Below are 23,908 nucleotides of genomic sequence, written 5' to 3'. Positions count from 1 at the left end.
AAAGCAAAGAAATCACTAGATTCATTATAGAACTCAAGTCCAAATTCTGCATCTGGGTGCAGGTGTCCCTGGCTCAAAACCAGTTTTGAGCAGGAATTACACAACACACATCCCAGGAAAGAATCTGGTTCCCAGTATATGGTCTCACTACGTTTAGCATCAAGCCCTGATAGAATCCATACAACACATGTAGAATATGCAGACAAAGGCAGCTCAGCATTTACCCAAACACCCTCTGCTGCTGCAAGGCTGAACCCGCGCTCCCCAACAACCACAAAGGTTTGTCTGCACCTGGAGCTGTGACCTCCGAGCTCACTCCCAAGTGGAGGGAGGCCCTTGTGACAACACAAGGCTCACCCAGCCCATCCTTGGAGACTCCATATGTCAGCTATATTTGGAACAGAGAAATCCTACTTCATTCATAAAATTGTAACTTTAAGGAAAGCGATTTAGCACTTAAGGTCCTTCCTTCAAGAAAGGAAAATTAAACATATGGAATCGCTTTTTTCTTTTAATTAATTTGGAATAAACATATATGCTCTGTTTGGATGTAAAAAAAACCAAAACCTCAAGAGCACTCTGGTTCCTAACAGCTTTTGAAACTCTCCAACCAACTAGTTAATTTCTAGTCAGTGTTGAGTTTTTCATTTTTTTGACAAGAAAATGCAAGCCCCTGCAGGAAACATTACAAAACTTCAAAGGCTGTTTGCAAACTGTAGTTTCCAGTCCTTAGACTAGTTTAGTTTTTATGATCCATGCAGACAAAGCCTTAATTTTGACCTACACTTATCATATCACAGTATTTCCTCAAAGCACACTTACAGGCTGCTTACCCAGATTTCAAAATGCCAAGCTTCTCTTTCTAAGGCTTTTTTGAGGAGAAATTATATAAGCACAGATAAAATTAACTGTTTAAAACATACTCCATTTCTGCAATGCCATTCAGCTACTCAGTGTTCAGATGTTTAAGTAAAGTTTCTGGTAAAGTATCTATTGACAGCCAAAGATCCCTTTCTTTTTCAGGTGAGCAGTTAAGATTACAGATTGTATCTATGTTGACCACCATTTAATTTAGTCATAGTTCATAAATTGTCTATGTATGCTGCAGTAGTGGTAACACTATACAAAGTCTCTCAAAGGAAAGTAACATTCATGTTTACAAAACTGAGCTGTTTCCTTAATATATATGTATACACACACATAATCTTTAAATACATATAAATATTTATAAATGCCAAAGTGCAAAACAATGGTCAATTGCATCACTTTACATACATAATTTTAGTATTAGGAATAAAAGTGATTATATTGCACACCAAACTCTCCTTATTTTTAAACCCCTGTCAAGTTACATTGCATTTTGTTTTCCATCAGTGAGGAGGTTCTTGTGGCATTGACAACCATGCCACAAACCTGGCACTGAATTTCCCCTGCAGTCAGGAACAGCGATATGGGGAGAAGCTGCATGCAGTGCACTGAAGGTCTGCATGTACACTCTGGGATAACCTGGGAACTGCAGCATGCATCTGGCTGCTTTTGTGTATTGTCTGCATATGTGTCCTCTGGAAATCCATGTGCACTTGCAATTTGGTTTTGAATTAAAGTGGAGTCAAAATCCACAATACCCACAGACATTTCATGCATGCTCTGAAGGCATTCTGTAATTAAGCTTCAATGTATACCATAGCAAGAAGACATTAAAAAAAAATTTAGGTATGAGACAGCTTTTCCTACAAGATTTACAAATAAACTCAGTTGATCTCAAGGTTGGGGTTTCTTGTCTTGTGCCATGAGTATATATTCACGCTAAGTGTATGTACTAGGAGAAGGTCAGTTCCAGTAATGAAGACAGGACAGTTTTGTTAAAAACATTAAAAGACAATTTGAATCACAGAATAATTTAGGTTGGAAGAGACCTGGAGGTCATCTGGTCCAACCCTCCATTGTGCTGAGCAGCCCAAGTCCAACAGGAAAAACTCAACTCTGCAAATATTCAAATCACATGGGGAAAAAGAAATAAATCTTTAAGTCTTCTAAAGCAGAAACTGTTAAAATGAACATAGAACAGTGCACCTTCAGCTGAAAAATTTAGAAGTCCTGAAAAATGAAATCCAGCAGATGACTTTGGTAATGAATCACTAATTGTTTGCTGTGAGAAGGTGTCTTCAGCTATTTTAACTTAAACAAATAACAAGGACTGAAAAAGGCAAATGAACAGCAAACTGTACTGTTCTGCTATATGGTAAATAGGTATTTTTAAATGTTTCTCCAGTGACGAGAATGCACTAAAAATATTTCACATATACTGTCAGTATCCAAAGATCAGAGTAAGTTATCCATAGGTTTATAACCAAACAATAAGAAAAAACACAAGCCTCAATATCTTGCAATTCAATTAAACAGAATTTTAAAAACCAGAGATGCCAGAATAATTCCAAAGTTAACTACTTTTTTTTTTTCCCCCCCCAATCTTCTGGGACATTAAAATCTTGATATTTTTGCTACAGCAAATTAAGCTATTAAAAAGGGGCAAAATTTAATATAAAAGGAGTATTTGCATAAGGAGAAAGTGCTGCTTTTCTACACATGAGGTCTGGAACAATGGACAGTTGTGTTTTACAAGGGAAGTATGTCAGTAATGCAGTGGCTGGCTGGGCCAGTATATGTTACAGGTTCTATTTATACATTCAAGACAAGAGTATCTGATCAACAGCTAAATATAGTGCCTTTAAGAAAGTGGTGTTTTACCTCACCTTGTACATGTCTATTACTCTTACAGTTCTACAGTTCAGTCACACACATGCACACATGAGATCCTTTAGCAAAATTTCACACCTGTGCACTCCAAAGTGAACGTGCACAAAGTCACAAGTGTGTGTTATAAAGCAATTTAAGCCCTATTCTACTGCAAATGCATTTTCTAATTCAACAGATTGTGCAATGTAACAGGCAATTTTGTATTATCTGATTCTGAAAACTGTATCGATAAATCTGTATGGAAGCAGCAAATAACCTCCTCCTCGTCTGACACTGCGTTTAGAAAATACGTATTAAACACATTTTTCTTCTCAGTACAAATAGAGGGTTTCCTAAGGTGAGAATAGAGCTAAGCTCTGTTAACTAAATACTTAATTTACAAGTGACTCAGAACTACTGTACTTTTATTTCTTTAATTACTCACTGGATAGAATGGACCCATTAAAAAAAATGGAAAATATTTATGCAGCTATTTGAGGCTGCAAGTCTCTCCAAGTCATCTCTCCTTTTATCAGTTTGCAGTGAATGAAGAGCATCATAGACAAAATTTCCTTTTCTGTTTATGTTTGTTAAAGGATGAGTATCACAAGCTAGAAAATACAGAACATTTTAGCACACTGTCCTCTTCCAAACAGGCACTGCTTCACAGAAAAGTCACTCATCCTTCCTCAAGATTTATTTAAGCCACTGTATCTTCCATCCACATTTAAAAGACTGAAAAAGTTAGAGACACTCAGGTGAAATACAAAGTAATGGCTTTATGCTTTAAACTTCACATTTATCTCTTCTACAAGAAGAGAGAATTGCTGAAAAGTGAAGATAGAAAGGGTTTGATATAAAAAGAAAAAGGAAAAAAAACGTGCTATGTGGAAGAAAAACTGCCCTTTAAACATAGTACTGAGAGTGTTCCACATGTGAGCTCACACTTACACACAACATTCCAGTCGTTATATAAAGCAAACTGCCACAGCCACACATTAAAACAAACTTCATAGGGACTATACATTCAGAAAGCCTACCAACGAGCAATACTGTACTAAAATGTAAACAACCACTGTGTCACAGAAGCCTGCCAGCTGGACTGGGATTGATGAACCCACTCAAGAGGAGTTATTGGCTAAAAGTCTATTATAACTGCTCACCTGAAATAGGCTGAAACAAAGAAAAGCCTATAAGAGTGTCTAAATTAAATTTTCTTTTGTTCTTTAGACATTGATTTGCTTTCATTCTACAACATTAAGCAGGCAATTTCATAACAACTGAGTAAAAAAAAACAACAGGCATTACTTCAGCAGAACATGCAGAACATGGAGTTTTTCTACTTGGTTCCATTAACTCACAAGCAATTCAGGCCCAATGGAAACAAGAGTTCTTTTCCAAAGTCAAGTCTGCAGTCATGGCTGATCACCGACATCCTTCGAGGGGTCCTGTCAAGGCATCCAGGCTGCTGTCTGTGTCTGAGGCCAATGTTTGCTCTGTTGACATGGATGAAATGTCATTGATAGAAGATGACTGGGAAGGACTGGTGTTGCTATTCACTGCTGCATCTGTGCTAAGAAAACCAAACATAATAAAATCTGAGGCAAGACAATATTACAGTCACAAATAACTACGCTTCTGGGCTGTGAGCAGCACTTTCCCCACAGAAATCCATAGAAAATCAAGGAATTAATAAAAAAAGGAGAAAAGCAAGCACTAAGGGCCCCAGCACTCAAAAGCCAAGGTGACCTTTTAAGAGATTTTTATTTCTCTCCCTCTCTGTGGAGGAAAGGGAGAAAAAACTAACAATGTATAGTGTGAATAGTGACTTGAGTGTCAAGAAATCTAACAGATAGAGTTAATAAAAGACAGCACAATATTCTGATTACTGAGCCGTGAGAACAGCAGCAAACACAAGGATTCAATCATGGGCACAAATACTTTGCACTGTTCAGTATCCTGAGGGAGCCCTAAGGCTGTTTAACCCTGCAGGAAAGGGGTTCATGCTGAGCCACAGAACAGCATTCAGCACAGAAGTTACCTGAGCACCAGATGAAGTAACGTGGTGCTGGTAACTTCATTTGATGACTGAGCCCTTTGGGGAGAAGGCAGCTCAGGGTGTCGCACACACAAGACTAATGAACTTTTTCTACAAGTTCGTAACAATTAAAAATCAGAGCACATGGAGTTCCAAAGGCAGATCCGTCTCAAGAGTCCCAAACAACAAAAACTTTGCCTACCTGCATTATTAAACAGGATTTCTTCATTCATAGACCAGCACTATGTGTGACAGTCACAGAACTACTGAAACAATGACTAACCTGAGGGCTGATCTTTTACCACACCATTCTTGCTCCTTTCTTCCCAATCCATAACTTCTTTGTATATTAATTCTTATGAGAGAACGGTGGGAGGAAAGAGAGAAGAGACAGAAAAAGCACTGTAAAATCACAGAGGATTTGCATACAATTCACATTTGTATCAAGGTACAAGGAAATGGTTAAGAGTCAGTCTGGAAGTAGAACAGTAGAGGTATTTATTTTCCCTCTTTCCAGCCCTACAGCAATAAGAGAATTATACAGATTTCATCAAGCATCACAGAAGGACATCAGGACTGTACCAAAATCAACATATTATATAAATAGGATAGCTGTCCACTTAAAAATAACAAATATCCCACCCCAAAATTTTATGTATACCTACAATGCACTAATATTAACTGTAAAAAAAAAAAAAATTAAAAATCAGATTTGGATTCAAAATATGATTCTATGGAAACCTCCCTGGAAATTTTACTTTGATAACAAAATAATACATAATATTTATTCTTGAAGAACCATTTCCATGGATGTATGGAGGAAAATCTGGATATTTTGAAGAAGGTAAACAGTTAAAATATTGCACGAAAACCCTCATTTACTAATCAAGGACAACTTAGGATACCTGAACAACAACCAGAAAAATACAGAGTTGTAACTTAAATCACAGAAGCTTGTGTAAATACCCAGAATCTTAATGTAACTTAGATAACAGTATCTAAATAGATTAAGATCTTCAATTCTGAGTAACAATGTTTACAAATGCATTCAATTAGATTTAGCTGATCCATTTTACTTTTCCACCTTGCAGTAATCAAAGATGATTTGAAGCCTACCTATCTGTGCAGGCATGCCCTAAGGATAATATATGTATGTATCAGCCAGAATCAATATCTGAAATTTATAAAGCTGTTCTACAAAAGCAAGCAGCTTTCAAAGTAGTCATAAAAGATGTCTATTACCCTTGGTCTTGTGATGGCAGATGTTAAAATTTTAACTGCCTCACCATTTAATGGTTTTGACTAAAACTGTAAGGTGGAATTGATTTTAGTACCACAGTGCTGTTTACTCTTTTGTTTAAGTCAACAGTTTAATCTATTTGGTCAATAAATAAGCAATGAGATTAAAGAAAAAAAAACACACCAAAGAACTCTTCTGCTACTTAAGATTTCTAGAACAAATGAACTAGTAAATATTGTCAAGAGATATGGCTTAAATAATGCACACTGAGAAGAGGCATGTTTCTTTTTCAGAAAACTCTCTATCAAGAAAAAAGCTATGCAGATTACAATGGGAAGGGAAAACAGAAAACTGCAGCATTTTGTTGAACAGACTTCAGGATGCTACACATATATATGAACATACACACACCTATGTAATATTCACTCCACACACAACATGTTTCCATTACTGATTTCTTTTCCTGTTGCCACAGGCAGTACTGCTTATTTGGAATAGTGGGGTCCAGTCTGTTACACAATCCAGCACATGCTGCAGCCACTCATTAATAACACAAGATATGACAATAAATGTAATTTGTCATGCTCACTTCTTACCTTTCCATTCTTCAATTGCATGTTCTCTTTCTTCCAACTGTGCATCATAGATTTGAGGTGGAGGCTACAAAGAAAAGAGAAGTCTATAGTGTCTACTACATCAGGTTAACACACCCAATCTTAACTAAAAAACCTAAAAATGACAACTTTTTTAGCGTTTTTTACCTTCCTTGTTGGCAGCTTATTCCCTATACCTCAAAGACACATTCATTTTAGAACTCCAGAATTTGCTTTTAAGTCCTGCTTTTAAGTCCTGAAAGGCTGTTTAAAAGCATCAACCAAAATTAAATTCATTGTAATGCTTTACAGGGCCTTAGAGCAAGTCCCTGTCTCAAAAAGCCCAGGAGTGCCACCAAACAGGCACCTCTTTCTGTAACTAAAATTAAATATTAACAGCCACTTTCAAAGTTATATCAGCTCCCCACCAGCAGCTGTTCTTCAGGTGATTCTTCCCCTAACGCTCATCTGAAGGCTTCCTGTGTGACTCCTGCTAGCCAATGAATGAGTTCAAAGCATGCTCTTGACTAAAATTAAAGGTATTTTTAAAGTTATTAAATTGGAATCTTAAAAATTTATTTTAGTTGCAAACTTACAGCTTCTGCTTCAGCTGGATCATACCAGACAGTAATATAAGGATGACGTAAGGCTTCATCTACAGAAATTCTCTTGTCTGGATCTACTACAAGCATTTTTGACAATAAATCTCTAGCTTGGCTGGCTAGAAAGTAAAGGTGAAAAGAACACACATGTAAAAGAGCTGTAGAGTTTCATGTCTGACACAGGAAATGAATACTGGAACACAGGACATGCACTGCAACATTTCACTTCTTTTCTACAGAATATAATAAGGTGGATTGTTGGGAGGGGGTTTACTTTCTCAGTAATTATCTAAAGATAAAGCATAGCCCACATGAGCTGTATGTACTAGAAAAAGATGATCAGCAATAATCTCAATAACAAGTATTACTTTTGGAGAACATTAAATGACAGACATTATTCAATGGATTAAAATTAACAGAATTAAACAGAATCCTGGGGACAGGGAAATAGTACATATTTAGTAACTACTACTAAGATTCCAGAATTTGTCATAAATGAAAGAAACAGAAGATATGCAGTTTTTAATGTTGACATCTACTACAATAAATACTTTTATTAGGTTTTTAAATGAAGTGTGCTGCAGACATTTTAAATTAACATCACAGAAAAAAGGAGAGAAAAAACTCGCCTTACTTTTTAACTTGTCACGATCAGATTCTGATGGAAATATCCAGTCTGGGAAGAGCTCTTCAAACTTAATACCAGGATATTTTGGTCTGTTTTCTACATAATTCCTCACTGTAGGCTGCAGTTTCTTCATGAAGTCTGCTGATGGTGTTCCTAATTGTTCAATAACTTTATTCCATTGATCAATATCTGCACCGTATCTTTAGGAAAATCAGCTGAACAATTTGAAGTCTGCACTCTACAAAAATACCACTTACAAAATCTGAGAAGCTAATGGAAACTTAAACAGAGGACACAAAGATGAACTTCATGGTAGCATCAGCAGTATTCTGAGCTGCCATGCAAAAAGCTACACTGACACAAAAATAAGACTCAGATTTTGTAATCTGAAGGACAGGCTGGAAGTGCTGCACAATGCATTATGCTTAAGTATCTTTTTCTAATTATAATACTTCTCTGGAGTCCAAAAGAAGCTTTATTTGGCAGTTGTATCCATAGCAAAACAACTCTAAGGTCAGAAAAGAAAGGCTGCTGTGGAATCTTCTGAAGTGCAATATAACATCAGGAACACTGAAAATTCTTGAAGGTAGAGAAAAACACAAAAAACCCTAAAGCACAAATGCATCCCATCCAAAGTAAGGAATTTTGTACCTGTCTCCTAAGGAAATCAAGTTTTGGGTTGGAGCGTTTTGCAGGGGTGTAGTTGGATGGTTGGGGGCTTTTTTTGGTTGGTGTTTGGGTGGGGTTGGTTTCTTTTCCTTTTTCAACTTCAGAAGAGGTGCAGAAGAGTTCTGAACAGGAAATCCATATTCCAGAAGGTTCTGTACCAGGTTCTTTTGTTTAAGTGTATCAACTGTGGTAATACTCCCAGATAACTCTGTTCTTGAATTCAAAATTTAAATATTTTATAAGAACAGTATTTACAAGCCACAGGTTGAAATTGTGCCTCATGTTTCTTCAGAACTGTCCCTTCTCCCTCTCTCAAGTGAAGGCATTTTCCCCAGACATGGTGACACTCATTACAGAGATACCAGAGCCTGCTCTGAACCAGCCTAGCTGGGGAAACAAAGCTCATTTATCACAGTGAGAAGACACTGCATTAATATTCCTGATATTTAAGTCTACTCAGATCTACACTTTCCAGTTTTTCCTGATAAAAATGTGCAATTCCAGCAGAGCCTATCCACTGACCTTGTAAACATTCATAGCTAAATTCACAATCTAGCACTTCAACCTATCCATTCTCATAGACAGATTATGCAACTAAACAACAAATATGCTATACTTTGAATTAAGATGTATTTTAAAAACACTGAGGTGCTTCTATTTCAGTTAGTGTGTCAAGAATATAACTAGGATTGTATGTATAGTCACTGCTCCATGCTAAGACTTTAGACTTCTGATACAAAGATTGAAAATTTTATTTGCTTATTGAATGCATTCCAATGGAAAAGCTATATCAAAATCAAAATTAAGAAGTGAATATTGTTAACTGTCATGCTAAAACAAAACACAAAGAGAAAATTAACATACATCAGGAAATTTTGTTCCTAGCTGAGAAACTGATTTTTGTGAGATCTCCACCAACCTAGATTCAAGATGCTTCTCCTTTGAGTAACAGCAGCCTGGTTAGTCAGATAAACAGTTTATTGAGGTCTCAGAAGACTACAGGGAGGGCAGAAAACTTAATGACCTGTCCCACTTTAGAGGTAAAAATGGGCAAAAACCAGTATCTCAGTTTCAAAGTGCTTTACAGATGGTAAAAGTTGAAAAAAAAATTCTCAACATAGGATGGACTTAAAATAAGCTTCTTATCAGAAACCCAAGTGGGATTTCAGTATAAAGCAGGCAGAGTAAGCTCTCTGTGAATGACCTCGCAGCCTTCAGACAAAGCCACTCTCCCCATTCTAGAGACTTCGGGGTCAGAAGGAATCAGACATTTAATCCATTCCAAGTCTATGTGCCTTTTGGGACTCTGGAAGAAGAGAAGTTGAAAACAGAGTCCTTATTACAATCACAACAAAGCATGACTTTTCCCAAGAAAGCACAAATACCCCTCATGCTTTTTGCATTGGTCAGGCAATCAGTTTCCTTCTCCATACGGGCAGACAGAACATCAAAAACACTCCACTGCTGCCAGGCTTTTCCATTATTTCACCTTAAGTATCTACATTCCCTGGTTTTTCTCCATTTCTCGCTTCCACTGCAACAGCAACTGGTAGTAACTCAGGCCTACCCAGCACAGTCAGGAGCAGGTTCTGTGTACCCATCACCCTGGCAACGCAGAGCATTTCATTCCAGCCAGAGCACTGCTGCAAGTATTCCAGAAACTCCCATCCACCATCTGGGAAAATACAAATTGCTGAATCTAAGAGTAGGTTTTCCGGAAGATAGTCAAGGGCAAGCACTGGGCAATGGGCTGAACTGAGCTCCCTCCTCTAAATGCCCAAATACTAAGACATTTTAAAATTTAACTTAAAGAAAGCAACCGAACAAAAGAAACCCCAAACACAATCAACAAATGGAAAGCTTCATGGCCATGCACAGCAGCACTGCCCATAAACCACCCTGCCAAGACAATCCTGCAGCTGAAGGTGACAACCTGACCAACACAGTGATCACTCAGATCAACAACACAAAGAGTTTTCAATATCTCACATTAAAGAGAACTGAAACTCTCACAAGAAACAAAAATCCCTGTAAGCACAGCTAAGCACTGCCCTATCAGAGGAGGAGACTCCTTGAAACATAGACTGGTGGAACTTCAGTGACCCTGAGAGAATCACAAACCGTAACTTGCATATTCAACAAGTATGAACAAAATTTCCTTCATTTATTCATGAATAAATCAAAATAGCCCATGCTAACAACATGCAGGTGAAAGACACATAACATCCATGAAGAATTGTGTTAGGTTGGTCTGAAGGCTTCAAAAGGTAAAATAATAAGTATAGAAAGGAAGAAAGGTAGAAAAAAAAGAGACTTATTTAACATTTAGTCATTTTACTACTAAATAATGCATGATCAGCTGTTGAAGATCATTGTCATGAAATTTAGCATTAAAATTGGAAGTCCTCCTCTATAAGATACACAGGTATCTGTGAACAGGCACCTGATGTTTTAGTGGTGGTTGCTCCTTGCTAATGAGCAAAAATATTATATTGACTTAAAAAACTTGGAGTACAATTATGAAGACAGGTTCCCCAGAGAAGCTGTGGTTGCCCCATCCCTGGAAGTGTTCAAGGCCAGGCTGCACGGGGTTTAAAGCAACCTGGTCTAGTTGAAGTTGTCACTGCCCTTGGCAGGGCAGTTGGAACTAGATGGTTTTTCAGGCCCCTTCCAATCCAAACTATTCTCAGATTATGATTCTATGAAATCTTGGTCAAAAATATTGGAGGGAGAAATGGAAGAATAACAATCTTATAGAAAAAGTAAATACAAAATCAAATTTTCATAAAATGGGGGAAAAAAAAGAACCTACAGAAAGGTTTTCTTTTTATGTTAAATAATAATAATAAAAAAAGATCTCATGCAGCGTGCTTGCCATCAGGTCACCTTTGCCCAGCAAGCGCTATAAACAAGAAAAAAATCTGATTGAAACTCAAAAAATTGTGCAATAAAAATTAGTCTACTGTTAAAATAAATAATAAGCAAAATCCATGCATAGTTAAGAAGTAACTTTGTAGGCTTTTGCTTAAAACACTTATCTACAAGAGTAAAAAAGCAGTTAAGTATATTTTCTGTATTTCAAACCTAGCAGGATCTGTCTTTTAAACTACAAAAGCTGAAGCTCATAACACATTGGATTCAACTACTATAAATTACATCAAATGTAGTCTACTAAGAAAATAAAATGGAAAGCTCAACAATTTGGTTAATGACACTAATTTCAAAGAGCACAGTGGATCTAGTAAAACATATTCTTGAAAACATTGTTTATACTTTTATACAGATCTAAGTAACTGTGTTTCTGTTGGAAGTGGAATGGGATTCAAGGATGACTAGGGAAGGATACGATCAGTGCCTTGGAATATCACACAACCTTTCACCAATTCTCCCATGATGCACCCAACTGACCAGATATCAACTGAAAATAAAAGTGAAATGATCAAATTATGAAGTATCATGAACAAATGTGAGGAAAACAAACAAAACCATCTGCATCTACAGTAAAACACAACAATGTGGAAAACCAAACTGCTCACATGAATTTTCAATCATATCAACACCAATTGACTATTCTGAATTTTGTTACTAGCATGTTGTAAAACATAGTCAGTGTTTACACTTGTGAAATGACCATGAAGAAGGATACAATCTCTTCCTGGGAACAGGACTTTATGGAGGACCATTTCTGCCATAATGCACCCAACAGACCAGATATCCACTATCATATGTTAGGTGCAACAAGGACAAAAGATTAAAGACATTTTCTTTTAAATACCACAATTATTTATTTGAAAACTCACACTGTATTCCCACAGTCCTGCAGATAATTTATTTTTGTCCCAACCAGAACAATCTCTGCTGAAGTTCTGATCCACATCAGTATGTGCTGTACAAGCTGCCTTCTGCACTAAATAAAGTGTTTTTATCATTATCAAGGGCCCAGCAAGGTCCCACAAGTCCCTTGTTTTAGACAGCCAAAACTACAGGTATACAAAACCATGGCATCCACAAGCTCTAGTGATAAAGCAAAGAGCATACAAGTCCAGTGCTAGGAAAAATCAGCAAGCAAACCCCCAATAATGCAAAGACAATTTCCTTGGCAGCAATTCCGTTGGCTGAATGTTCAATAGATTACAGCTGTGTTGGTTTTAATAATATAACACCCAGTCCCTTTGAGCACTATGCAGACTTAAGAGAATATAAGGCATGGTTTATGGTAGGGATCTGCAGCATATTTTAATATATCAGAGAGGTAAAAGGGGGCACATTGTCAAAAGAAGATGCTTCAGAATAAAATTACATTGATTAAAGGGTTTATTATTTATATATTGATATTCTGGTTTATTGTTTTTTAGTATCAGCCAGCATCAGTGTCTAAACAGTTTTCTTAGAATAAAAAACATGGCAAAAAGATAATAGATGAATATATGACAAGATATAACTACAGCAGGGCAGAGGGAGCAGTAAATGTTAAATGGAGAAAGGCACACAGAAAACTATTATACTCTCAACAAAAAATTGTGCTGTAATAATTTTGATTTCCAAAACCATGATTAGAATAACAACAAACTTGACAGGGGGAAATCAGCCCTCCCTCCTCTTTTTAAAGTAGTTATGTTCCAAGAGAGACATACTTTAGACAGATAATTTAAAGCATTACTCCATCAGCTTACCATTCTCTTTATATCCCATTCCGAGGATAACCTCCGGTGCTCTGTAATACCGTGTTACTACATATGGAGTCATCATGAAGTTAGTACATGCTGTTCTTGCCAGTCCAAAATCAAGGATTTTTAGCGTGCAATCTGATTTTACTACTATGTTGCTGGGTTTCAAATCCTAACAAGAAATTACTTCAGTTAAGGAAGGATTAATAGTAATACCCACACACCCCCCTCCACAATCAGGATAAGCCAAAAATTCACTTTACTAACGACTGCATTTTCCTGCTCTGGTGTATGTGCATATTTATACAACCCCCTCCCTTCCTCCCTTTTTCATAAAAACTGTGTTCACAAAGAGTATTGTTAATGATCTACTACTACCTACTCTGTGGATGATACCAGCTGAGTGGAGATGCTTGATACCACAGAGCATTTGGTAAAGAAGATAAGACATTCTTTCATGATCCAATTCCATATGAATAACCTGGCACAAATTTGCATCCATCAGCTCCATAACCAAATATCTAAAGCACAAAAAAGAAAGCATTGAGAAAACTCAAGTCTTACTTTTCATATGAGGTTTAAGCTTAGCATAAGAGGTATTTAAAAAAATTCAACTACTTTGCTAACCTAAATGTCAAAAAGCCAATGATAAAAAAACCCACACATGACCACAGTTACAAAGTAAAATTAGCTATTCAGAAAGTTATACTATTAAAAATTAAGTGTTCAATATTCCGTCACAAAATACTAAAATTCCACTAGTTTTATAAACAGTAATACAGAGAATAATTCTATCTTTATGCATCATGAAAAACTAAGACTGAGTGAAGATGATGCAGAGATTGCAGATATTGCAACATAAATGCTCTTTCACTACATTTTACTCTAAAAAATAAGAAAACTAGGATAATCACAGTGAAAACTAAGAATCATAAAATAATTTTCAGTTGTCATCTACTTACCCTCTTCAGACACAACACTCCCTCATTTACCCAAGCAGCCTATTCACAACAGCACATTCACTGGAACCTAGATACCCCACCAATCAAATGGCCATGAATCCTTTCTAGACCAACTGATAATGCTTGAATAAAAAAGAAATACATTCAGTTCTGAATCAAGGCCAAAATACTGTTGTGCTGATGTGACTGGTACAGTAAAAAATTGCTCTCACATTATCCAGACCAAGTTATTATCCTGAGGTGATGCATGCAGCTGAAGGACAAGGCACAGAAACCAGATGCATGTGCAAGCAAAGTATGGCAGGCTGATGAATAAAAGGTAAATATCCCTTTTTTATTTCCCACTTCAGCTTTTAGCTACTCTTGATTTTCAAAGCGTGAAGTCTGTAGGATACTGGAAATCCATCTCTACGGCTTAAGCCAGTATTTGTCAGAGAAAATGAAAAAAATCTAGTACTTACACATCCTGAAATTCTTCTAGTGACTTCTGTGGTGTAAATACATTTAATAAACTAATAATCTATAAAATAAAAACAAACATTAGAAGAAACATCTGCTTTAATTCACATAAAACTCCACTACTGCAGAAGTTACTATGCAAAATGAAGTGCACACTGTTACTATATACACAATTTGAATGTTACTTGGCTGCACTTAATTCACATATGCTGAAAAACTGCCAATTCAGAACTAGTTCCAAACTGCAGCATGTGTGCCAAAGCAACCAGGATAGGACAAAATCACTTCTTTTCTTTTTTAAAGTTATATGACTTCTATCTCCCTCCCTAGTACCTGAAATATAACCTGTTTCCCCCCCATAAATAATAATCTCTTCTTTTAAATCACATGCTGTGCAAGGAATTTTAACCAAGGCTGTCCAAGACCACGTGCACAGAGGTGCCCCACGCCATCCCATTAAACTTAGATTATGATGTACTATTTCCAGAATTGCTAAAATTACTGTACTGCCATCTTTAATAACCACCTTGCTTTTATTCTGCTACATCTGGGCCTCACCAAAAGCTTACTTAAAAAGCAACCCTGAAAGGCTAATTGACTGCAGGAAGTTTGACACTTGACTGCACAACTTCAATGACCAGCAATGTTTTAGTTCATATTAGTACCAGAACACAGCAGTCACATAAACCCTGTATTCTTGTATTTGAACATTGAAGTATTGACATCAAGACTCACTTTAGGGGGTTCAAAGATTTCAAAATTCACAAGTATTGTCCATAGCCTTTCACTTTTTTAGACAGTGCTGCACCCCCAAAAACCCCACCAGTTAAACACTGTATTTAATAAAAATCTTGCCTAAGCTCAGAAGATTTAAATACAGGGAAGTTACAACGGTCAAAGCCACAAACCATCCCAGTGCCAAACAGGCTTTGCTGCAGATGACTTAAAAAGGGCAAATACAAGAGACCAAGGCCTGGTCTCTAAAGCTGACACTGATGGCAGCCCTGTACCAACAACACAGCAAAAACCTCCTCCCCTTGGCACTTCATACCCCAAGCAGCTCACCCAAAAACTGAGCCATGCATTGGGGAGAACTGCATTGCCCACAGCAAATCTTTCCAGTCACTATTTCCATTCCTTTGGTTACTAACAGCAAGTGAGAGAGCAAATCCTAAGCTTTTTTGATAACACACAGTAATGAGAAACACAAAGCCCAACTCACATTTTTGTGATTGACGCACTTTAAAAGAACGAGCTCTCTGTAGGCCCTTTTCGCGTGGGTTTGGTTCTGAAAAGGACGACTCAGCTTCTTCACAGCAACATTGATTCCAAGCACTGTATCAAATGCAGCACTAGAAGTGTTCAAAGACAAAAAGTTGAAGTCTGTTGGGGGGGAGGGGGAGGTGCAAAAGGGAGGCAGAAGTGAGGAAGGAAAAGAAACCAAGATTTAAGACAAAGTATATCCACTAACCTGTTGGTACAACATCTAATTTTAATTCAGAAAAGAAACATCCTTTAAAAACTACACATCCTTTAATAAATACAAGTAAGTCAAACAGAAGCCACTGACATTCATCAGAGGTCTTCCTGATCTCCTTTCTGTCTTTAGACTCAAACTGCTGACTCAAGACTCACACTCAAAATTGCAAGATCTAAAAATATTTTAGGCTTATTTGAAATCAAGAAGCATTCCAGCTGCCTAGTCTGTATATTTGGAATACTTTTTGGACACTTTTGCTGACTGACAATCATTTAGTATTTGCAGTGGAAATTTCTCTTTGCTAAAGGAGAATGACAACAATGTCTCCACAATCCCCTCTGCAGGGACCAATATTCTCCTGTACATGGATAGTTTGCAATGATAAAAAACTGTAGTGCCTAGCAGAAAATTACACTCATCATCTGCTTCTGGGTGGAAAAAAATGCACTGAATTGAGAACTATGGAAAACTCAGACTGAAGGGAGGAATACAAGAGTTTAGAAGTGACCATGACCATTAAATTTACCCGGTTTTTCAGTTGTGTTTGTTCCTTCCCTCTGCAGTTTGAGGTCAAAGTTTACACTTGCTTTAATAGCTATAAGAATCTAAAGCTAAAGTATCTGTACAAACAAAACAAGACTAAAGTGGGAATATTCTTCATTAGTTACACAGACTATTTGGCAAAATATATGTGAATTCCTAGCACATGCTACTCGGGAGATCGAGTCTTAAAACAGTTTCAGTTTGAAATAAGGATTCCCACATTACCCTATTTCCATTTAATGTTACTTTCATAGGGTAGGAAAGAATTCTCATTCACATTTTTTCCATGCACATTTAATCTCTTTGCGAGCTCCTTTCCTATCTGATCGAGATATGTGACACCAGACTTAAAAGGACCATCACACTACATTACTATAACAAAAGGTACAGCTTCCCTCTGAGAACAACAATACTCAAATTATATCAAGTTTCCCAGCATAAAGTCGCTGCTTTCCCTCCTGGAAAAAAGCAAAACCACCACAAAGCAGGGCTCACCCAGGAGATGCTGTGTTTTCTTGGGACATGCCTCCAAATTTGAACCAACGTGCCACTTACCCTAAAGACTTGCTAGCATTTATTTCAGCTTAGTTCTGTGAAATGCACAAGTCATTACTGAATGCCACGACCAATCTCTGATTTAAAGCCTTTATGCCTGTGCAAAAGGAAACACAAAGTGGGAGGAAAGCAACTGGCCAGACAGTTGGAGAAATTATTTTCCTCCCAAACATGAAAGCACTGATATTTCAGTATTCATCCAAAAGATGTTACATGTAAATTAATTTTTATATGTCAATGCCTTTAATGTTTAATGACTTCCATATGTTAATGACTATACCTGTGAATTAGTATTAAATCAGTAACCAACAGGGTCTGTATGAATTAGCTGTAAATCACAGGACAGCAGTGGATAGAGGAATAATTTTAGGGGAAGTGCTCCTCTGTGATCTAACAAATCAGATGTATCAAGCCTCAGTCTAAGCACATATGAAGAACTCCACCTGAACCTCTTATTTTGGAGATTGACTAGAAAATTTAGGAAATCAAGGACAAGAAAGGAAAAAAAAAGATGTCAGGAAGTTAAAGACAAAAGTTATTTTGATTCAGTTCAAAATAGATTACCAGACTTCAGATGTATTAATATTTAGGAACAAAGAAGTGCAGTAAGTTAAATATGTGTGCTTTGTACATAAAATACAAAAGGTATATCCAGTTTCTCCCCTAGCCTGTTTGCAGTGTGAGCTAGGAATATCCTCTAAATAACAACTGAGTTACTTTTTCGTCTTCCTCAAGCTCTCATTTACTTTTTTTCCCAAGCATATATTTTTAAAACTACTTTTTTTCCTACATTTTAATATCAAAGATAAAACTACATGGAGCAATACCAATGGAGTTTCCCATTAAAATAACGGGGAAAAAAGCACAAATTTAGACCTCTCCTAGCTAAAGTGACACAGGCGGTATTAAAAATTTCTCATAAAAGGAATAAAATCCGGACACAAAACTCCAGAAACACTTTTCCTAATTTTTATGTTAAACATGGGATGATTAAAAAAATATCACTTCTGTGTGTTACACTAATGACTTGACAATTTTTTCAGCCAAACATAGCAGGATAGCACCCATCTTACACTGAGTTTTCTACATTTTACTTCCTAATTTTTTGTATCTTTCCCTTGAGTAAAGATTTTATGAGAAATTAAGATGTTGCACCTTGTTCAACTTGAGTTATTTCACAGGAAGATGAAAATTTATGCAATGTTTCACTCTGTTGTTCCATAAATCAAGTAGTTTCAAAACAAGTCAATATGTCAAATAATTTCTTCTTCCCAACACATTGACCTTAACACTACCTGCATTTCATTTTGAAGCAGGGACATAGTCAAAGTCATTTGGCTTAGAAATGCTCTGCTTCTAATGAAAGGAGAAATACTTTCAACCACCCCGAATTCCTGCATGCCATCTAAAGCAAGCATAACTCTGAGAACACTTATACCTGGAAAATGTCAGTACTATACTAAATCTTACCCAAATCCTAATGGCCAAGATCTAGGACCCTCTCATCACTCAGCCCACTGAAGAAGAATGAAATACGGTGTTCTCGTTTTGCTTGTTCATCATCTATCAGCAGGGCAAGAGGGCTATCTAAAAAATTCTAGAATAAAGACATGCTCCAACAAAAATGCACTCTTTTCCTATTTATATAACTTATTATGGTTATGAAAAGGCCAAGAAGACATGGGCAGGTGCTGTACAAGAAGTTGTTCACAGTACATGAGTCATCACACTTATTCTGCAGATTTTATAGATGAAGACAAACTGCAGGCTGGATTCAAAGCACGAACAGCCCACCATGTGCTGTGATTAAGTTAATATCACAGAGTTCCTGAGTACATCTGTTTGCTCCCCTGTTTATGGAATGAAAACCCACATCAATAAACATTTCTGCTGTTACCAAGTAAGTCTTGCCCAGCAAAATATGGGCTGGCACTAAGCTGTGCAGAATGGATTGCTGCAGTCTAAAAAATATTTGAAAGTGTTTACCTTTAGCTGGCCCAGAGGTGTGGTGCCATACAAGAGACTAAGGTTCAGGATCAGCCTAAGGACTCCCACGTCCTGGGCCAGTGGAGGCTGGACACAAAGCTGGGGCGACACACCAAGGGAGAGCCGGCCAGCCCAACCCCTCACACAGCATCCCTTTCTGGTTAATCCATGGAGTGACAATGACACTGATTTGCCTCATCCTGCCAGTTAATGGCAAGGTACTGCATTGATGGCTCCTAGAAATGGACAGGAGTGATTGGGAATAAAAGAGGGGGAAGAGAGGGGGCCATGATGAAGAAACGAGTAAAACCCAGAATCTCTCACCATTGTCATACCTTACACTGCAATATGACAACTACAAGGGCAATGGGAGAACTAGAAACAGAAATAAAGTGGTTAATGAGAAATGAAGAAATCTGTTGACCATTCTAATCTATGCAGTTATCCAAATATTAATTTTCCCTAAAACCAAAACAAAATAATAGGTTTGCACATGAACTATAGCAAGAAATTGGTTTAGAATTTATTTAGTCTATAACCCTGTAACATAAGAATTTATTACCAGTGTTTTATGTTCTGGTACCTCTACCAGAAATGCATGCAAATTCTGCTTTATATTTATAGCTTTTCATATTTAAATAAAGTATTTATTACTCACCAAACAATGCCCTGTGCCCCTGATCCTATGGGCTTCAATTGCTGGTAACGTTTTAGTACAGTGAATGTTGAATCTGCAACTTGAACACTGTAAAATTGACTATCACATTTACTGTCAGTCATGGTGCAGCGTCATGTAGTTTTGTCTCTCAGGGACCTGACAAAGTTTTCAAGATCTTAAAGAAAAAGAAAGAAAACAAATGTTCAATATCTCACTAATTTCAGGCAGACAAGATGGGAAATAGTATACATATTTTAATACATATTAATTTTTCAACAGCACACCATTAAACAAACATTCTTTCAGTTTTGTGCATTACCATTGCTAATGAAAAGTACTTGCAGACAGACAGCAATTACAGCTTTCACACTTTAAGGGAATGCATGTTCCTACTCCAATCCCTCAACAAAAAGCATCTCAGTAAACAACTGCATAAACAAAACCACCCAAATACAACTCTCTACTCCTTGAAGGTTACTCCATAACTTAGAACTACTACTATGTGCTAGGACTGTACTAATTTCTGTATTACAGAAAAAAAAATTCAAAAATTATGTTATTCAAACACTGAGTACATAGATAAAAGTGACTGCAGACATCCATGGAGTCCATGGACAGAAAGAAACGGGGTTTTAATAAAAGACTTGGTTAAAAACAAAACTGCCCCCTAAATCCCTGTGGCTGCTGCAATTTCTCCAACATCCCTTTCAGCATTGTTCAGCAGGAAATTTCAAGGAGGGCTCTGCCTTCACACCTCTGCCAGGTAACCCTTCCCTGACCTATGGCAACACATTCTCCTTCCCATTTTATACACACCACAACACCCGACACTATCAGTGTCCTTACAGTACTACAGAATTAGAGTTTTGTGCTACAGTTTAAAAGAGCCACAATATTATTTCCTGCCACAATAGAGAGTAAGTCAAATCCATCTGTCAAGAATGAATTAGAGGTAAGTAATCACATCAGAGAGCACAGTAATGGACTAAACCTCTTTAGCTCTGATGTACTACAGTAACAAGAGCACAGACCACCAGTTTTCCTGGGTGTCCATCCCCCTTCCAAACCTCACAAGAAAATTACCTCGGTAATTACTGAAGAATTTGCTAACAAATTCTCCCCTTTTTCATTTTACATTCACTATGACAGTGCCATTAGAGCCCAGAGTGATTTGCACAGGCAGATCACTTGAAACTTGTTCCTTAGAACAGGAAATGCAAGCAGCCCCTTCCCCCAGAGCAGCTGGGTCCTGTGCTGTCTGCTTCGGCTACAGAAAGAACAGCTCATCTCTCTCCTCACTGGCCCCACCAAGTATCTGTGAGCCAATGCAAAATAGGAAAGCCTCAAGAGCAACCCAGACACCCACCCTAGAAGGGCACAAAGCCACAGAAATAACTTTTAGTTGCTTCAAGAATTAGAATCCGGATTTCTCTCTTCCTCAGTGCACGTAGGAGGGAGCAGCACCTTTTCCATGTTTTATGTCAGCAGATAAACTCAAGGAATCTGCAGTAAAATAGGTGGAAGACCGCCCAATCCTATTAAAGACTAAGTTTAAAGCAAACTGAAATAGTCTTAAGAGATTGTCAAGAAATGTCTAGAGTCCCTTTTACTTTCTAGTTTCTCCAAATCTATGCAGCATTTTAAGAGGCAGACATTCAACTGGGTCATCTCCAGCAGCAATTTAGACAGTCAGTTTACTCGACATTTTCTCTTAGAAGCTTTAGAGGAGAAACAATCAGCAAAGGGAAAATGCAGGCTACCAACTTTCTGCCTCTGTTGCAGGGAGAAGGAGGGAAAAAACAACATCTCCCACACAATATAGGCATATTAGAGGCAGTCAGATGCAGTTCCACAGCCAGCTCACACTAACGTGAGACCAAAGTGATGCCTCAAGAGCAGCTCCCAGACTTCCCCAGTACATCCCACTCTTCTTTCCAACCCTTTTCATTACTCAAAAGCTATGCTTTCTGAGGTACCAAATTTTTTGATGAACTATTCCTGAGCAGCTATGGTATTTTCACTGAATCTTCATTATCGGAAGAAAGGCACAGCTGAAAGGTCAAGATCCTCCCTCTGCAAGGACTTAGAGACAAAACCAAAAAAGTACAGGTTTTGCATAAACTGGGTATCAAGTTACAGGATATCAACTTGTTAGTTACACAAGAAACTATGCTGTACCTCTTCAGGGGTTAATGAAACACTTTTCTGTAACAGAGATAAAAAAATAGGGGAAATGAAATTATCCTGAAAAACCCCTCCCTTTAAGAACCCTTGTCTGCACAAAGCCACCTTTTAAAAATCACCAGGCAATCAGGAAGCATTTTAGACAAGACCCACAGAGAGAACTGGGCTTCAGAACACACAAGCTTTATGTACTTCAACATGTTTGCCATTCTCTGTGCAAAGCACCTCTCCATCTCAAGTCAACTTTCACTTGGGCTTCAAGTTGCTTGGATGCATCAGGACATATATTACTTCAGACATACATATTAATGTAAAATTAGGTGCCATGATCTGTTCACAGGACTTCAGACAATCCATTCTGGGGGCAAGAGCCACCAAATAAAAACAGATTTCCTGCTGTGCAAGGAGGAAGTATATCTGTCAAATAAGTTTCTTAGTCCTTATCCATTATTCTCCTACTAGAAAAATAACCAACACATCAAACCTGCCAGTAGTAGGCTTATATAGAATTCCAGTGAGAAATCTTTAAAAGCTGAAAGCAACTGCACTATAGAATATATCCTATATTACACAGTCACTTCCCTAAAATATATTTATTAAAATGGCAACTTCTTATTAACCAGATCTGTCCTCTGGATATCTTCAAGTCGAAAGCATATGAAACAAACAGACTGGGAACGCACTCCCAGAGTTGTTTTGGTTACAGAAATGTTATTACTGACAATGAAACACAAGAACAACATGAAACTTAGCTTGATTTTTAAGCCTTAAGCTAAAAATTCTACTGCTGACAACATTAGCAATGAATACACACATACGTAGGAAATGTGTGTATGAAAACATACGGGAATTCTGTGCAGAAAATCTCCCCTTATTCCCTTGTTCACCCCCTTGCAAAAGCACTTCAACCTCAGGTGTGCTCTTTTAAGGACTATCATCTAATAGTGTCAAGGGGTATTTTTAATCTTTACAGCAATATATAACAAAAGGTAAGAGTCCAGCTACAAAATCACAGCGAGTTACACCTCACTCCTCTACTCATAACCTTTAAAACTAAAGTGTAACAAAGCACCAGCTGAGTAATGCCGAAGGATTACAGCAGTTTAGAGGTAGTTTGCAACTGCAAACTCTTGGAAAGCAGACATTCTTCTTTAAGCAACCCACGTTACTACTGACCAAACGAAGATTTCACCATTATCTGCTACACACACACGCGAACACTGAAAGAATCTCAGCACTCTGCCAGGGCAAGTTGGGGTAAAGAGAGAAAAAGTTTAAACGTGCATTTCGCTGTTTATGTAAGAACCGAGCAAAAACACTCTTCTCATATCTTTCCTAAAACTTCTGCTGAGAAATCGCTTCGGCTCCAGAAAGCCCGGGCTCGACGCGGCCCATCGAGCGGGAACCGCAGCCCTCGGTCCTGCTCCCCTCCCGGGACGGGGCTCTGGGGACCGCCGAACGCGGGCCGGCCGCACACGGGCACCGGCGGAGCCGGCACGGAGCGAGAGTGGAGCGGCAGGAGCAGAGGCGGCTCCCGCCAGGGCCGGTACTGCGGCACGGGCAGGGCGGGGGGCTCGGCCAGAGGAGGGGGTGCTCGGCCAGAGGAGGACGGGCCCGGCCTTGCCGCTCCCCCGCGTCCCTCCGGCGCGGCCCGGCCCGGACAGCGGCCCGCGGGGCTCCCCGGCTCTGCCCGCGCCGCGGCGGGCGGGCGCCGCGGGACAAGCCGAGGACTCCGTCAGGCCCAGGGCTCGTCCCGCCCCGGCTCCAGCCCCGCCGCCCCAGCACGCCCCTCACGGCCACCCCCTCACCTGGGTCGGACGCGGCGGGACCGGCCCCAGCCGCCGCCTCCCGCTGCCCCAGCCACAATGGCCTCCCGGTGCTCCGCACGGCGCCGCCCCTGACTGACAG

The 23,908-nt window shown here is 38.4% G+C and overlaps 1 protein-coding gene across 3 annotated transcripts; it reads right to left on the bottom strand.

Moving 5' to 3' along the window:
- Positions 1-509: 509 nt before the first annotated feature.
- On the bottom strand, positions 510-23,896 carry MAPK9 (mitogen-activated protein kinase 9). Of its 3 annotated transcripts, none has more exons than XM_039559450.1 (12): positions 23,809-23,896; positions 19,817-19,991; positions 15,817-15,946; positions 14,597-14,655; positions 13,556-13,694; positions 13,180-13,345; positions 12,153-12,224; positions 7,844-8,026; positions 7,204-7,328; positions 6,611-6,674; positions 5,058-5,129; positions 510-4,304 (listed from the first exon to the last, which is right to left on the bottom strand). In XM_039559450.1, the coding sequence occupies exons 2-12, from the start codon at positions 19,936-19,938 to the stop codon at positions 4,162-4,164; spliced, it is 1,275 nt and encodes a 424-aa protein (XP_039415384.1). In that variant the 5' UTR covers positions 19,939-19,991; positions 23,809-23,896; the 3' UTR covers positions 510-4,161. The 3 variants fall into 3 exon arrangements, with proteins under 3 accessions (XP_039415384.1, XP_039415385.1, XP_039415383.1); XM_039559451.1 differs by lacking the exon at positions 12,153-12,224 and adding an exon at positions 11,853-11,924 and having other exon boundaries at positions 510-4,309; XM_039559449.1 differs by lacking the exon at positions 12,153-12,224 and adding an exon at positions 11,853-11,924.
- Between the last annotated feature and the right edge of the window lie 12 nt (positions 23,897-23,908).

The sequence above is a fragment of the Corvus cornix genome, chromosome 13 (assembly GCF_000738735.6).
Source record: "Corvus cornix cornix isolate S_Up_H32 chromosome 13, ASM73873v5, whole genome shotgun sequence".
Classification (NCBI taxonomy): Eukaryota; Metazoa; Chordata; class Aves; order Passeriformes; family Corvidae; genus Corvus; species Corvus cornix.
Note: the sequence above shows the minus strand (reverse complement) of the source record. Positions and strands in the feature narration are given on the sequence as shown.

Excerpts from the sequence above, each read along its gene's own strand:
- MAPK9 (XM_039559450.1), bottom strand. The coding sequence starts at position 19,938 with ATGACTGACAGTAAATGTGATAGTCAATTTTACAGTGTTCAAGTTGCA. Across the intron at positions 8,027-12,152 it reads CCTGTTCCCAGGAAGAGATT|ATATTGATCAATGGAATAAA; the intron begins GTATCCTTCTTC and ends GATACGGTGCAG. Across the intron at positions 6,675-7,203 it reads ATCCAGCTGAAGCAGAAGCT|CCTCCACCTCAAATCTATGA; the intron begins GTAAGTTTGCAA and ends TTTTCTTTGTAG.